This window comes from Eptesicus fuscus, chromosome 23 (genome assembly GCF_027574615.1).
Source record: "Eptesicus fuscus isolate TK198812 chromosome 23, DD_ASM_mEF_20220401, whole genome shotgun sequence".
Lineage (NCBI taxonomy): Eukaryota > Metazoa > Chordata > Mammalia > Chiroptera > Vespertilionidae > Eptesicus > Eptesicus fuscus.
This window is the reverse complement of record NC_072495.1, coordinates 10,795,119-10,812,705: the sequence shown is the minus strand read 5'-3', so window position 1 is coordinate 10,812,705 and position 17,587 is coordinate 10,795,119. Positions and strand designations below refer to the sequence as shown.

The window sequence follows — 17,587 nt, the reverse complement described above, 5'->3', positions numbered from 1 at the left end:
TAAAGCATCAAATGCCATCCTTTTACATTGTGAGGACAGGGACAAGATGTCATTGTATTCCGTTTTGGACTTTCAGAATTTTATCCATTTGATATATTATGTATTCAGAAAATTAACTTCCAGAGGCATGGTATGCCAGCTATAAAATGCAGACTTCAGAGAAATGTTTGCTTTTTGCCAAACAAGTTAGTACCTTGTAATCCAGTTATTCCAAGTGTCAAGCCTGTTAGGGTAAAAATTTGTTGGCTTCTCACTAACCCAAGGTGACTTTAAAACACTACTTAAAAAGATCCTCCATTAAGTTTTTATCCTTTTGCTAAAAACAAGCATTTGAAACTTATATAAATCCAAGAGGAAATCATTAAATAAGTTATTTTAAGCCGAGACTATGTGCAAATAAATCTCACTTTTCTAATTTAACCTTAGACAAACCAGCTCCTACTGCTCAGCTTCTAAATGTGCTTGCTATTGAGGGCTGGCCTGGATTTGAAGACTTCCCAATTTTGTGGGGAAGGCTGGATTTCTGGAGTTCACTGTCTCACAATAAGTAAGGCAAGGTAAGTGCTCCTAAAGCTTCAGCAGGTGCCGAGTTTTAGGGCTTCTGTAGGGAGGCAATGACCTGCTTATGCTGGTTAGTGTGAACCACAACCGACACCCACCCTGGGCTCTTACGAAGAAGGGAGCCACAGCCCTAGTGGTTTGGCTCAGTGGATAGAACGTTGGCCTGCGGACCAAAGGATCCTGGGTTTGATTCTGGTCAAGGGCACATACCTCGGTTGCAGGCTCCTCCCTGGTCTGGGCCCTGGTCAGGACGTGTGCAGGAGGCAACCAATCGATGTTTCTCTCACATCAATGTTTCTGTCTTTCCCTCTCTATTCCACTCTAAAATCAATGGGAAAATGTCCTCGGGTGAGGATTTTAAAAAGGGGAGCTAGACCAGGTGCGGACACCCATTCACACTGTACCAAGTGAATTAGAAACTAACTAAGGACAATGTAAACAAAAGCATTTTTGAAAATCTAATTTTATTCCTAAAGTTCAAATTAGCTAGCAGTAGCACTGAAAATACACTTTCACTATACAAAACAGTGTAAACCAATTACACATTAGTAAAGAATTTAACACACACTTTTCTCTAGTGAAGAAGCTAGATGCAGCCCTTGCTATAAAAAGCTGTACCTGAACAGAAATGGACATGTTTATTAGTCTCTAAGGCCCTGGCAGTTGACTATATAGAAGGATGTCAGTGTTCTCAATGAAATTTAAATTTAGAAATAGCAACAATGTGGAAACTTACATTCATCAAATAGTAGCATTTAAAATATCCATGACTAATAAAGTGAACATTCAGAGGTGCCACTGCTCAGCATGTACCATGTTAGTCAGTTGAGGGCAGTGATCTCATCCAAACAGAACAGAAGTTTCAAACATCTGAGTAGTTTTAAGTTAAAAACAGGAGAACGGAGTAGTGAGAGAAGATAAATGTCTTCAAAGGGAGAGTAGCTGATGCCATAAGCAGTCTGACTTCAGCAGTTACTGACCACAGACGTGTGATGCAGCCAGGCTGAACCTGGGAAACAGCATGTCCACAGGCTGACAGGCGTATGGCATGGACCAATGTTGCCGTAACTTAGGATGAATCTTTGTTCCCAGTTAGTGAAAATAATTTTTAAAAATAACTTCAACTTTTAACAGTAAGTTTCCAGTCCCTTCTGTGCATTGAAATGTCTGGGTTCAAGCCTGTCCTGTCAGGGAGAGCGTCTACTTCAGGACTTGAACACGTGCACAGCGCGCACCACATACTGTCGGCAGATGGGACACTCGCTCATGCGCTTGCCGCACTTGGTGCAGGTGACCATGTGCCCACACTCAAGCAGGACGCAGTCGATGACGGCATCCATGCAGATCCGGCACAGGCTGTCATCTTCCTCTTCCTGCAGCTGCAGCCGCTCGCCATCTGAAAGGCAACAGAGAGCTAGAACTGCCGCCTGATAGGCTGAGCAGCCACCTGAGGGACCACAATAGGCACAGCATGATCCTGCAGTAAAAAATAATCCCAACTTCTCTGCACTTCCCTCCACTAGAGTTGGCAATATTAATGCCTACACCTGATAGAGTTTTGTGAGAATAAATGAGAAATGCTTAGCTTAGGACCAGGTATGAAGTGCCCAACAAATGTTAGCTATTTAATTCTATTTTAATCCATATAATTCCAGGTTTTGTGAGGATTGCTTCTGTAAATAAAAATGAGGAAACCTAAGTTGTCCTTAATATGGGCCTTGGAGTTAGAATACCCTTGGAATTTTCAACCCACTTCCATCTTGGGAAAGTTGCAGTGTCTGGGGCCTCATCTCAGCAGGAAAGAGTTATATTTCCATAGTGAAGTTATGAAGAGTTGTACATCAAGTAGCCTGTAGTTGGAGGAAGCCCCAGACTCCAGCCTTGGAAGCATCTCAAAAGCCACCTGTTTCTGGCCACCCTGGTACGGCTGAACTGTAACTGAAAAGGGTTGTGGGCCTTTTCTGTCTCTGTGGCCCAGATTAGGTTTTGAGAAAATCCAGAATCTGAATAAGAAAGGCGCTAAATGAATTCTAAAAGTTCACATGCCTGCCTGCCATGACTGGTATGACTCATTCAGTTGGAGCGCCATCGTATACCAAAAGGCTGTGGGATCAATCCCCGGTCAGGTCACATATGGAAGGCAACCAATCCATGTTCTTGTCTCTCTCTCTCTCTCTCTCTCTCTCTCTCTCTCTCTCTCTCTCTCTCTCTCTCTCTAAAATTAATAAGCATTCCCTTGGGTGAGAATTAAAAAATTATTTTTAAATTCACAGCCCGAGATTTGGCCCTAGAGTTATAGATGTTGAGGCTTCCATTTCTTCAAGTCACAGAAAGGATCAATGAGAATCATGAATATGGTTTGGAAGGACAATAATTCAAGGTTGAAAAAGCCAGTAATCCCTGGGTTTAAGAGAAATAAACATTGTCACGGAAATAAATTTGACTTGTAACAAACAGCCCAGCTTCTAAAGCCTAAGGAAGGATACTACAGGGGAAATAGGAAAAAAGAAACCTACATGACTTTTGGTTTTCTTCATTCTCTTTGTATAAGCGGTTTACTTTCTCTACCAGCTCCCATTTTTCACAACAGCCAGAATAGTTGACAAAATTCCGAGCTAGGATTTCCTTCAGCTGGCGCACACTCATCCCTTCCACATCTTCAAGGCTTGACAGGTCAGACAGCGAAGCTCTCAGTCTCTTCTTGGAGAGGCCAGGTGCCTGAAATTATACAGCACTTCTATTACCTCTGTTCCTACCAATTCAGACCTCCCACAGCAAGAAAAATGACATGCTCTCCTCACCCTACAGTCATCACTTCCCAGATTTCTTATCAGTCCTTAAAGTATCCTATATCATAAAAGGCTAATACGCAAATTGTCCCCTTGGGAGTTCGACAGCTCGCTATGATGTGTGTTGACCACCAGGGGGTGGCGCAGAATGAAGGAAGGCCCCGACCAGCCCTGATCACCAGCCAAGCCTAGGGACCCTACCTGTGCACAATTTCGTGCACCCGGCCTCTAGTTATATATTGTGCTACATTCAAACCTGAATAAATATACTCTGCTAATCAGCAAAAGTGTACATGGGCCTTTTCCTGCCTGCCAGGTTGACATGTCAGGAAACCGAATTTTATAGGAGCTCTCACCCGTTCCTCCAAGTTGTCTTCTTCATCATCATCGTCATCATCATCATCATCATCATCTTCTGTGTTTGCTGATGCTATTTCACTTTGTACCTATATGCATAATGGATCTGGTTATGTCAGAAATCACCTTTTCCTAACAGTATCAACCCATCTTTATCACTGGAGTAAACCTTTCCACAGACCTTCCCCAAGAATGCCCCCACAATGGGCATATTCCATGACTTCTTTGGATCCTGAATGCTTCTGCCCCTTCCAAAGAGTTGGGCCCTACATGATTTCATCAACAACTTCACTTCCGTAAAATTATCTCAAAAGCCAAATTCCTAGGTATATGTGAATTTATAAAACCTAACTAGAACCCCCTGAGGACAGTCCCATCATGGGACCATAGGCCAAAGCCATAAGCACTGAGTCATTATCAAAGGATCTGCCTACATATAGCTGGTTTAAGTCTCTAAAATATAGATAGAAACTAAAGCTCTTAAGATCAGTGCAAGTGTCAGGGGTATGATTTGAAAGATCTCGATACTAATTCTAAAGAATGGTTTCTACACTTCTTCACTGATGGCTGATGCTAGTTCTAGTTTTTAGAAATTCCTCAACAGTCAGGGGCACTCTTCTCTTTAGGCAGGACAGAAATCCATTTGATTTATATACCTTCTTTCATATCTTTCTCTTTTTCTTGACCATAGCTCTACAACAGTCAAGGTTAGATCTGTTTCAAATATTCTACCTCACTAGGAGAGTATTCTGCACTGGTACTTCTTTGAAATTAACAAATAACCACCTTCGTTCACTAATTAAATGGTTCTTTCCCATGATCCAAATTAGGACACTTTTACTGCAGCAAGGCAACTGGGCATTAGATTAACTTACACTACTCTTTCTATGGTCACTGACACAGTCTTGCAAATGTTTATATACGACTTTTCACAGTCATTATTTCACTATATAAGACAGGGAAACTGAGGTAACTAAGGTCAAGAAACTGAAGTTATTTAGGGCCCTTCAAATAGCTGACTTTGGGGCCACCTAGCACCTAAGCTTGGAAACTCACATCAGGAGGCTTGTAAGTGCAAAGTTCAGCAGTGTGTGGAACCTCTGCTCCCTTTAGGAGGCATCAACCTCTAAAGACCCCACCAAGAGTAGACATGCCTGGCCCTTAGGGTAATTACCAAGCATACCTGTGCCAAGGCTCCAGATCCTAAGGTCTGGTCTCTACCCGTTAGTTCTCCCTGAAATGAAGACATGGTAGCAGAGGGGGCTGTGTAGCTTGAAAAAAATGAATGTGTAAAAAAACTAGAATTCTGGGACCTTGAGGAATTCAGACTGCTGGTGTCCAGGTCGTCCTCAGAGCCCAGCCCATGGTGGCACAGCACTAAATCTACCAAGTCTTCTTTCTCTCGACAGGTATCAATGGGTATGTTTCTAAGAATGAGATACTGCCGCAGATCCTTCACTTTCAGTCTCATTAACTGAGGGCGCTGAAAGGCTGTCTCTTGTAATAAGTGACAGGTGGAACATCTACGAAGATTTTCTTGTAAAACTGAGCAAACGGAGCAAAAATCCTTCTTGCAGTCACAACATACGTGCTGAAGAAACAGACAGAAAAGAAGCATTTAATGATAGCCAGCTATGACCCCTTGTGAAAGTACTAGTTTTCTTTCTTTTTGCCTTCTTTTAACATTTAATTCTAATTCTTATGAAGTGTTCTGTGGCACCAGACTATTCTCACAGGTGTTTTAATGTTCCAAAAGCCATAAAAATAAAGAATAGTCACTGCCAAGGCAGTTTGGATTCACAGAAGTTCAAATACAGCCCTTAAAAAAAAACAAAAAACCATACACTCTTGTGTTAATGAATTAAAACCTTTCCACCCCTTGGGGCAAACATGTAATTAGCAGAGCAGAGCTGTCTGGAACCACATGGAGCAGAAAGCACAACCACAAACTCTTTACGTGAACAATTTCCATTTAAAGGAAAGCGGGGGAGAGGGGGTGCGCATAACACAAGGAAAGAGAAAGGCAACTGATCTCTCAAGATCAGTCCAAGCGAACAGAGGACCCCACTAATGCAGTAATCTTTACCCTACACAGCCTTAATCACAGTCAAAGCCATTCCACTAGCAAAACTTAAAGTAGACACTAAGATGTGGTCATTTCCACTTGGTGCATTGTTCCCACAAGCTAATACCTTGTTCCTTAAGTATTTTAAAGGACTGAATTGAAAATCAAAGATTGTGAGAACCATTGTATGATGGTTCTCAGAAAAGAACAATTTTAACCCAAGTGTTTTATGTTGAACAGTAGTTACCTTAATACTTAAATTTATTTCTTCACTTGAGTTAAGAATATGGTTAGGGATATATTTTTTGAAACTAGAGATCAGAGTATATACAGTAAATCATCTCTGAACAAAACTGTAGACTAATTAAATCTCTTGCTTCAGAACATAAGGATCATTAGGAAGAATCAAGGTGTACAAACAGGTCAAAGTTCAGGAGAAAGGATGCCTGAGCAACATGACAAGTAACAATGTCTAGTCAGAAAACTTGAACAGTCATTTAGTCCCTCCAACTGAGTACTTTCCTAAATGGGAAATGATTAATAGGACTAACTTTTCGGTATTTTTATAAAAAGAAATGAACATTCATTCATATTCAAAATTACATACAATCAAGAATTTTGATGTCTTTTGTATATAATATATAATCTAACTCACCTTCTTTCTGAAGACTGAAAATGAAAGTCCACAGGCTTTGCAAACTATATTAGGCCCTTCTGTAGGTGCTGGTGGGTAAGTAGTGGAAAAATCAGAATTTGGCATAAATCTGAATGGACCGGTGCTTCCGGCGAATCCTGCCTGCTGGCCCCTGACAGCTCCGGTTCCCATGACTTCATTCAGCAGTCCACAGCATGAAGCCCACATAGATGTGGCACCCGCCTGGAAAGGAATATAAGAAGGAACCAGATTAAAGCTATGTGGAACCTGGGCTCTCTGAGATCCTCAAGGAATGCCATTCTGGAGAGGTATATTTGCCCTAAATAACTTTGAGATTATTCTTTAAATTTTTTTATTTTTATTGATTTCAGAGAGGAAGGGAGAGAAAGATAGAAACATCAATGATGAGAGAGAGTCATTGATTGGCTGCCTCATGCACACGCACTACTGGGGATTGAGCCCGCAACCCGGGCAAGTGCCCTTGAGCAGAATCAAACCCAGGACCCTTCAGTTTGCAGGCCAACGCTCTATCCATTGAGCCAAACCAGATAGAGCTGGATTATTCTTTAAAGTGTCAAAAATTTAAGCTATTTGGAAAGATAACTTTCTGGTATTTGCAAAGAATATTTCCCATTGGGGATAATCACAAAAACTACCCATTTTTTCTATGTGCTGAGGCAGATTTTCCCAGCTATCATTTAGTAGAAAGAATATAAATTCAAATTACTTAATTTCATTAAACTTCCGTTCTCATTTGTAGCTGGGCATAATAAACCATGGCATAAATTTTTTTATTTAAAAAAAAAAAATGGGAAAACATCAAAATGCCAACTGAATGAAGCTCTTTTAAGTTTTTAATGTATCTTTGTATAATTTATTTTCTCTACTTCCCAAAATCTTTAAAAAGAATATATTAATTGGACATTAAGGAAAATATTTTTTAAAAGCAGTTATTCTACTTTTTGTTGTTGTTAATCCTCACCTGAGAATAATTTTTTCAATTGTTTTTAGTGAGAGAGTGAAAGGGGAGAAGGGGGGGGGGGTAGAAACATCCATGTGAGAGAGACACATCCATTGGTTGCCTACCCCACGCACCCCTGACCGGGGCCTGGGATTGAACCTGCAACCTAGGTACATGCCTTTGATCGGGAATCGAACCGAAGACCCTTCAGTCCGAGGGCCAACACTAACCACTGAGCAAACCAGTGAGGGCTATTCTACCTTTCAAACTGAAAATACTGAACACTAAATGTATGGGCTATCTGCCACCCCACTAAATGGCCTGAAAGTAATGTACTGCCTTTTATGTCTTTTTTCTTTCATCTCTTCTATCACTATACCTACCTAGTAATCTGTCTCCTTTTTTACTGCAGACTCAGAAACCCAATAACCAAGCTTGTTAGAAATATATATACATATTTTTTTCAGTGAGAGCTCAAGGTATTTTCCCATGCTTGAAGTAGAAAAGCTATGATGTTTGGAACCAATGTTTGTCCCTTGACCTAATTCTAAAGCATATTGTAGACTCTGGATAAGTGATAGGTAATAGAAGTCCACTTAGGTGAGATCTTATGCGTTAAAATGGCAGCACATGACCTGGCATAGTTCATTTATTTATCTAACTTGTTCAAACATTTACTGTTTGTCCAACAAGTTCTTTAAAAACTTTTTTAAAACAATTTTAAAAGACTATTTGGGATGCTATAGAAGGATCATACTATTCTTGCTACTACCCAGAAGTAATCTATAATAATAAAAGCGTAATATGCAAGTCGACTGACCGACCAAACAGCAGAACAACCATCCAGACAACCTTCCGGACGGAGGCAGCTGGGGCCAGGAGGGCAAGAGGCAGCGGGGGCTGCGAGGGCCCTCACAGCTGGGGCTGCGAAGGCCTACCCTTACACGAATTTCATGCATCGGGTCTCTAGTATGTTATACTAAATGTAGGGAAAGGAGAGGGTAAAGTAGTAAGAAACCACAATACAAGATTCAAACAGTCTTAAGTATCAGGGTCACTGACTTAAGTATTATATAGCTTCACACCCTGTAATTCTCAAGAAACAGTGATGCCTTTAAAAGTCCGGTTAAATTATAGTTAATAGTTCATACCTTTAAATATATACTCTAGAGTCATGGTTTGCTTAAACATAAGAGGATGAAAATCCAGATTTACTAACAGTTCATTTAAAGTGAGTATTCTTTTTTTTTTTTTTTAATTGATTTTAGAGAGAGAGGGAGAGAAAGAGAAAAATCCATGTGAGAGAGAAACATCAATCGGGCCACCTCCCTCACTCACCCTAACAAGAATCCTAGTAAGTGCCCTGATCGGAAATTGAACCCACCACCCTCTGGTGTACAGGACAACACTCCAACCAACATAGCCACACGAGCCAGCGCTAAAGTGAGTATTCTTTTACCAGAGGATTCCATCTACAGTGCTTTAAAAGGTAAGTTCTTTTTTTTTTTTAATGGTAAGCTCTTTTTTCTTTTTTTTTTCTTTTTCTTTTTTAAATGGTAAGCTCTTAAAACAAGTAAAATGTTGTTTTAAAAATTTTAATTTGTACGTAACATTTTGGGGTAGTCATACATAACTCAACTGTAGACTATGCCACCAGAATAAACTTTTCTTCATTCCAGAAGTTTAAAGAAGTAAAGTTTTTGAAAAGCTTCAGCTTCCTGCTAACCTAACTACTAAACAATTAAACAGCTATATTAGCTTTTATCCCTGTTCTGATTTCTGGAGGATGTTGTCTTCCCAACTCCAGTAAATGTTCCTTGTGGACAGAACTTTTTTCCACTGCATCTATAGTTCTGCCATCATGACTCTGATAAATAACTGTGTAAAAGGTTTCTTTATATTACCTCTTGAATGGCAATGTAACATTATTTAAAAATTTCATGCTACCCAGAAAGTTCAAATTGTTTTAATGAGAAAAAATAATAAAGGAAAAAATGACTCTGACCTAGCAGGTTAAAAATCTCAAATCCAAATCATACTCCCTTTTAAAATCAGCACTGCCACACGTTGTGTTCTTTCAGCAATCAGTTGTATAATAAATTACAGAATACGAATTTCCAAACCATGATCATTAAAATTCTAGGCTGAAAATGTTCACAGCTCTGGTGAAGAGAACAGAAGAGTTTACTTCGGGAAAACAGGTGGAATCTCTGTGTATACATCAATATTGGAGGGTAATAATTTTGTCCCATTCCTCACGTTTCTATAAAGGGGATGGAATTTCCTCTTCATTCACCAGAAGGGGAAATAATGAAAAGATCACTTCTATCTTCTTTTGGCTACGTCATCATAAAATAAAAATTTACAAACAGGCAATAATATGTTGCTACACTCTATTATTTGGTAAAACGCAACCAAAAACCAGAGCAGAGGGACAGAGGAAACACTGAAAAATCTAGGTTTTGGCTTCATTAGATCTGTGAACTCAAATTTGGACAAAATCTCCCAGTAAGAAAATAATCTCCCAATAATTCTCTTAGCACATCCTGAGGGTAAATCTGCCTACATATACTATTAGCCTCTGAAAGAATGTTTGCAACACTCCAGCCTTCTTGAAAGGTCTGAAATTTCAAACAGTGGAAGCCTCAGTCACTAGTTTGTTTGTTTTTAATCCTGACCAGAAGATATATTTATGGACTTTTTAGAGAGAGAAGGGAGAAAGAAACATTGATCAGTTGCCTCCCGTACGTACTCCAACTGGGGATCAAACGTGCAACCTAGGTATGTGCCCTGACCAGGGATGAAAGCCACAAACAAGAGCCACCCGGTTGGGGCAGCTCAGTCACTGGTTTTATTCAAAGTACCTTTCCCCAGTTACCGTATCTGGTAGGGTAATAGCCAAAAAGCTTCCCCTTTTGCACCCTTTCTTTAAAAGCTTCAGAGACCCAAGTTCTATTCTATCTTCCCTATCCTCTAAGATCTTCCTCCTGTAGTCCCTTATTTTTTTAAATTCACTCTCTGCTCATCTTTTAGTAACAAGCTTGAAGCTTTTCCCAAACTACTACATTTCCTTGTAGATTTTCTGAGCAAACCCAATTTCCAGACGGTACACAAGGCACAGACCTTTGGCTTTTGAATTTTTAGTAAATCCACCAAGTTGTTGCTCTACCTCAATTCCAAAGAGGTGTATTGTTGAAGTAAGGGTCACCATCCACCTTTTATTTGCTTTTAAACAAACAAAAACAAAACAAACAATAACTATTACCCTTCCATGAATGAAGCCAAAGTCTGGATCTCTGAAAACTAAAGCTATGATCTGGGCTTATGTGACTAAAAATTCTAAAACCTATTTGGGACCAGGGTTGAGAGCAAGACTCTATAGGCTAAACTACATGAATCCAAGAGGTTAGGAAGAACAATAATCTGTAAAGCTGGCAACATTTCCTCCCTAGATCAAGAATGTAGTTCGAAACAAGATAGAGAAAAACCAGGTATATATTCCTATGCTTGGCACAAAACTTCTAGCCCAACGAATTTAGCTATGTTTGCAGTTTATTTTCTAGTCATCAACAACTACTGAAAACAAATGGCTTTTCTTAGATAATCCCTTTTCTACACAACCCCTTCAGCCAAAATTGTTCCTGAATAGATTATCCTTGGGACCATGGCCTTGCTTATATCAGTTAAGAACCAGGTATCATATTTAAAAACTTACATGGGCCTAGTAAGAGATTAAATACCACAGCCTCCTTTCTGGACTGCCAGATACTTAGATCTCATGTTATTCTGACACCCAATGCCAGTTTTGGTGTGTGTTTTTTTCCCCAAAGCCATTGCTCCAAGATTTATTTTTAAATATATTTTTATTGCTTTCAGAGAGGAAGGGAGAGGGAGAGAGAAACATCAATGATGAGTCATTGATCTGCTGCCTCCTGCACACCCCCAACCAGGGACCTAGCCTGCAACCCAGGCATGTGCCCTTGACCTGAATCGAACCTGGACCCTTCAGTCCACAGGCCGACACACTATCCACTGAGCCAAACCGGTTAGGGCTGCTCCAAGATTTTTGAGGGCCAATAACACTACCTTTTTTTTCACTCCTAATTTGGAACTAATCCTATATAATAAAAGCCTAATATGCTAAGTTTCCAGTCGTCCAGTTGGCCATTCAACCAATCAAAGTGTAATATGCTAATGATATGCTAAGGCTGCTCAACCACTCGCTATGACATGCACTGTCCACCAGGGGGCAGACACTCCAACCAGTAGGTTAGCTTGCTGCTGGGTCCAGCAGATTGGGACTGAGCGAGACGGGCCAGACACGCCCTGGAGCCCTCCCCCAGTCCCTCCCTGGCTGGCCAACCTCCCGCGTCCCTCCCCAGCCCCGATCGTGCACCAGTGGGGTCCCTCAGCCTGGCCTGCGCCCTCTCACAATCCAGGACCCCTCGGGTGATGTCGGAGAGCTGGTTTCGGCCTGATGGCGGAACAACTGGTGGATATGATGTGCAGCACTGACCATCAGGGGGCAGACACTCAATGCAGAAGCTGCCCCCTGGTGGTCAGTGCACTCACACAGGTGGAGCACTGCTCAGTCAGAAGTCAGGCTCACCGCTGGCTGACGAGCACAGTGGCAGTGGTGGGAGCCTCTCCCTCCTCCGTGGCAGCACTAGGGACACTCCCTGAGGGCTCCCGGACTGCGAGAGGGCACAGGCCAAGTTGAGGGGCCCCCGAGTGCACAAATTTCGTGCACCGGGCCTCTAGTTAAAAAATAAGACAAACAAATTTAAATGTTTGCTTACTTACTAACTAGAGGCCCAATGCACGAAATTTGTGCAAGGGGCTTGGTCCTCTCAGCCTCAGCTTTGTCTGGAAGGTCATCCAGAAGGACATCTGGAAGGTCATTCAGCTGTCTGGTCTAATTAGCATATTATGCTTTTATTATTATAGAACACCAATTGGAGAACATGACTTTAGCTCTGCAGCCAATTGGTCTTGATAATAGGACACCCCAGGTGACCAACAGCAGCTTACCATCTAGTTGACCATACTGCCATCCCCCCACAGGAAGACAGATCAGACAAGTCCCAGAAAGGACTGAGCTAAAGCATGTGTAGTTAGTACATTTGCTAAAACTCACCAACCTAAAAACTGCTTTTATCCTTCTGGTAATAGAAAGGCTGAAAGTGTTCCTCTTATATTGTTCCTTAAGAATGAATTAGAAATTTCCTCCCCTCGGTAGGAGTATAAAGGAAGGAAGTGGTGCATGAGAAGGGGGCTGACAAGATTCCAGGACGGTGACACTTTTTTCCACAATAACAGACTACCGATTTTATAAGCACTCTCATATTTCTCAGTCAGATTCACACAATATAAGCTCATTCTGAATCATCATTTCAGTCAACAAAGCAAGAGCAGCAGCCTATCTTTTCGGACAGAGTGCCAGTTTTCAAATGGCCTCAAGGTTCAGCTGTCTATGATTGTGTGTATAACCTAATATGCTTTTAGAATCCCTATGATGGGGAAATACTTCCAAAATTTAAAGAATTAACAAAAAGTTTATTACAAATTTTGAAACCTAAACTACATTAGAATATGATGCCTTTTAATGATTCCACCCAATGTAATAGTAACCAGGCAAACTAAAATAAAGAGTAAGAAAGGCTGCCCTGATTTCAGGGATCAGTTTTACAATGAGCTATAGAAGAATGGTTAGAGTGTTGTCCCAACATGCTAAGGTTGTGGGTTCTTTCCCTGGTCAGAGCACATACAAGAATCAACCAATGAATGCATGAATAAGCGGAGCAACAAGTCGATGTTTTCTTTCTCTCACACTCTTAAAAAAAATTAAAATAAAATAAAAATAAGAAAAGCTATGGCGGTTTCCATGAAGATCAAATGATAGCCAAATACAGAGAGTCAATGGGTTTGAAAACAGCAGAAAACTAAATAATTATGTGGTAGGCAGTTAGATAGATATGATCAGAGCAAAGACGATGAGCCAAATATAAGTCACCAGGGGGGTAAGCCCTGGGTGCCTAACTATGTGCAAAACTGGAAAAACAAGGACTTCACTGCCCCAGGGTAACCTTTCTTAATCACTATGGTTTGGGCCCCTGACATTTCATATCATTGGTCATGCGGCTTGCATCGTCCCCTGACCTTTCCTCCCCTAGCATGTCCATAGTCATGCAGTAGACCCTTCTGGAGGAGGAACAAGGAGACAAAGAGTGGCCTCTAATACAGGCCCTTGCACAACCACTCCCTTACGCACTAACCCGCATTAACCCGCAGGGATAACAACCAGGCCTCAGTTGTTTTAGCTCCAGGCTCAGAAAAGCTGCAAAACCTGACAAGCGATGCCAGGGCTAACATCAGACCAGCTGCACTGATGAAGACCATGACTCTGAAAGGACACACCTGGAAAGTTGATGAATATTCTATTGGGACCTTCTCTAAGATCCTTGCCTCTAGAGAGGGACCTCCTTCCCTCTTTCTATAGAACACACCCCCCTTTCCCCAGGCACATTTTCCTTTCCAAGACCCTTCTTTTGCCTCTTTAACTTGTTTCCTGAGCCCATTTCTTCTACAGCTCACTTCTACTTGTGACTTTATAAATAAAACTTTCTTAGCCAGAACTCAAGTACTGAGGTTGCTGAACCAAGGACTAGTCTGATTCCACTGTTCTAACACCTAGTTCCATTTTGCAAAAATTATAGTCTAAATCATTTGCTTTTGATTAAACTAGGTAAGCAGCAGTAATCATAATGCCACCTCTTAAGAGCTGTTTGCCACAACTCTAAATTAAATATGGTAATATTTTACAGATATTTTAAGAATAACTACAAGTTTCAAATTAAGAATATTTTCTTGGATGTTGTAAGCTACAAAGACCAAGCAGGGATTCAGTTTTTCCACCAGTGAAAGTTTCCTCAGAGAATTCAACCACTGTAGACTTTGTTTTAAACTCCAAACAACCTTCAGTTTGCTAAAATTCAATGTCCTGTGTTTAAACTATATGAAAAGATATTTCAAATCTTGAAACCAGTAAATATAAAACAATGTTTTGCAGTTTCAATTTCAGTTGGGTTAAACTTTCCAGTAGAACTAGAGCAAAGCAGAAGAAACAGTTGAGATAATAAGCAAAAATACTGATCCTATTTAGAGCCACTTGAGAAAAATATGCTCCTTAAAATGTGAAAGGATTTCTTCTTGAAACTGCTGCTTCAACTGAAAAACAATATGCAAGGAACTCTACTACATTTTTGACCAAATATCAGACCATATACCACCAAGGAGGAAAATCTATCTACATCCTAAATTCTTTCTTCATACCATTTGGACATTTAAGCAGGTTGCAAAAACAGATATTAATCTTAAAAATGTAATATTTTTAGGTAAGACATTTGGTCACATCGATAGAGTTTTACAATAATGTGTGCTGGAGATCATACCTTCCTCATGTTTGGGTTTTGTTTTCTTTTTCTAAAACAGTGTACTTGATCCTTAGCACCACTCCCCCACCTTTCAAAGAAAAAAAGGAAAGAAAATTATAGTCAACATATTACTTTCTCCTTGATATCTCATTTTGAGCATGGAAGAATGTGATTAATACAATTAAGGAAAGCTGAGATCAATAGAAATCTAGAAAATCATGGAGGATTAAATCAAATTAACATAGGACACCGATTTTGTTTTAGTTTTAAATCCCTTATGAGTTAATTACATGCTATTCTAAGGTTAAATATTTACTTGAGTCTTGAGAGGTAAAACTTATTTCAAAACAAACAAATTAAAGGAAGAAAGTAAATACCCATTCCACACATATACTAAAACCAGTTGCTCCTGGGTTTGAGTGAAGATGTACTTTATCTGATTGCTTTGCTTTTAAAATAATTTTAATTCCACTGGAAGTACTTGCTTAAATGAACGTTCAAATGTTAGAATTCCATGACATCAGGAATCACTGACCCTGCCCAGAAATCCCCACAATTAAACAATTTCAATATAAAACAAAATTAAATAAATAGCTCAAATCCTAAATTTTGTGAATCCAGTTTTCACAAAAACATAAATGAAATGCAGTATCTTCATAATGTCATCTTGTTCAAATTGAAGTCCATTTAGATCTGCTTCATGAAATATATTTTTTCTACATCTTCAACCGCCACCAAACTTTGTTTCTAAAATTTCAACTCAGAAAGCTGTATCTTCCACCTAAATTAAAAAACACTTCTGTTTTTAAAGAGCTTGATTTAAAAATTCAACACTGGACCGTCCCTAATTCCTTCTACATCTAGTTCCTTGATGGACCACAAATTTAATACTAATAAAGATACTGATGTTCTTTGAGGCATTCTATCCATAGATCCCTGTTTTTGGAAGATGGTGGTTTTCAAGAAAGAAAGCTAGTTTTAGACATTCTAATAAGTATTCTAAATTGAAATATTTTATAACTAAAGCTGGAAGTTAAAAATAAGCTCCTAAGATAGCCTCATACTTATAACACGCAGTTCAAAAGTTACCTATTGCAAAATTCTTCCTTGCTTCCTGCGGCCAGAAATAACCTTTCTTGCTCTTGAGGGTTTCACTTTTTTTTATTTTTTTTTTCATTCTCATAATGTAGTTACTTGCAAATGTCTCTTCCCTTTGGATTGGCAAACTTCTAAAGGGTGGGATTGTGTTTTGAATTACTTCTACTAACAATATCTCCCTCCTGACAACACAGGAAATGTTTGATAAAATATATGTTGAATTTCTCTAGCTACTTGACACTCCCTTATCAGTCTTCCACAGTAAATCTTTGAGACTTTGTGTAGGTCCAGTTCTAAGCCAGCCTCTCATTCTGTTAAGTTTTCTTACCGCATCAAGCACCTCTCTTCATGGAGATGAATGAAATCGGCTTCTGTCTCAAAGGGTATCATCCCCTTATGACTCATCCCACTTGGTTTGAGTTCGGCAAATGAATCAATACCTGAACTGACTGTTGTACACGGAGCTCTTGAAAATTCTCAGCTCCCCAAAGTAGGCCAGAACCTGCCCCCTTCCCTTCAACTTCTCGCTCAGTGATGCTCCCACGCTCTCACACCCACCTTGAAGAACACTCAAGCTGTCAAATTACTTGCTGCGTACCTACTGGCGATGCAGACACATCCAGTTTGCTAGCGCTTTAGGTCTCGGGCCCCAATGTTAAACCTACGAAAAAAAAAAAAACCTTCGGGGTGGGATCCCCGGCCCGAGACATTTCTAATCTATTAGCCTGGCCCCAGCCTCGCGGCTCCCCGCATCCCTTCTTTTCTCTTCATCCTGCAGTTTTGGTCCTGCGACAGTCCCGTGGTGTTCCCGACAGTTGGGTTAGTTCAAGGACTCGGGGCGGCAAGGGCACGCTGTGGGCAAAGCCGCGAGGGCTGAGGCGAACACTAGTGGGTCTGTCTCAGGCCCCCGAGGGCACGGACCGGGCCCGGCGCAGAACGAAGCCCTGAGGCGTGAGCGCAGGGGGCGCCCGGCCTCTCCCCGCTCCGCGGGCTTGCTGACCGGAGGCGCTGTGGGAGTTGGGGAGATGGGGGAACCCAGGATATCTGTCGTGGATCGGTCAGGGACCCAGACGCCGGGCGGCCAGGTCGCCCCTCAGCGGAGGTCTCTGGAGAGGTGCCGCCGAGGAGAAAAGAAAGCAATTCGGGCGCTCTGGCGGGATAAGAGAGACGCGGAGGGACTGCCCTGCTCCACCGGTCCCTCACCTTCATGGCCGCGACCGCCGCGTCTCGGTCGGCTCTCGCCGCAAACTCAACACCATAACAGCTCCTCGGAGAGACGTGCTCCTTCCTTCTGGACCGCGATTACGGCGCCTCCGGAGGCGACCAAGCGTCCGGACGTAAGAGGCGTGGTCACGACCGCCGCGCGCCCCCGGGAAGAGCGCCGAGCGGCGGCCAAGTTGACCAATCCAAAGCCGACGCTCGGGGGGCCGGTCACCAGAGCCAATCAAGTAGTGGAAAGGGGGCGGGGCCTCTGGCGCAGCTGGGTGGGCGGAGGAAAACTCCATCCGGGCTTGGGCGGCTGTGGGCGGATCTGGGCGTGGCGGGAGGCTTTCTCTCGGCGGTTTCCGATCCCCTGAGGAACCTGTGCGGCTGAGATTTGGCTGCCGGTCCAGTTCCCCGGGGCGGGAAGAGGCGTGATACATTTGAAATCGCCGGTAGGTTTGCAGG

The 17,587-nt window shown here is 41.6% G+C and overlaps 1 protein-coding gene across 7 annotated transcripts; it reads right to left on the bottom strand.

Annotated features, from left to right (window-relative positions):
• Nucleotides 1-1,006: 1,006 nt before the first annotated feature.
• Nucleotides 1,007-17,279, bottom strand: RNF34 (ring finger protein 34). 7 transcript variants are annotated; one of them, XM_028147186.2, is made up of 8 exons: nucleotides 17,123-17,279; nucleotides 16,478-16,580; nucleotides 14,840-14,909; nucleotides 6,428-6,649; nucleotides 4,891-5,298; nucleotides 3,707-3,796; nucleotides 3,078-3,279; nucleotides 1,007-1,957 (listed from the first exon to the last, which is right to left on the bottom strand). In XM_028147186.2, exons 3-8 carry the CDS (start codon nucleotides 14,846-14,848, stop codon nucleotides 1,767-1,769), a joined length of 1,122 nt encoding a protein of 373 aa, XP_028002987.1. In that variant the 5' UTR covers nucleotides 14,849-14,909; nucleotides 16,478-16,580; nucleotides 17,123-17,279; the 3' UTR covers nucleotides 1,007-1,766. The 7 variants fall into 7 exon arrangements, with proteins under 7 accessions (XP_028002987.1, XP_054568659.1, XP_028002986.1 ...); XM_054712684.1 differs by having other exon boundaries at nucleotides 16,518-16,580; XM_028147185.2 differs by lacking the exon at nucleotides 16,478-16,580.
• Nucleotides 17,280-17,587: the final 308 nt, after the last annotated feature.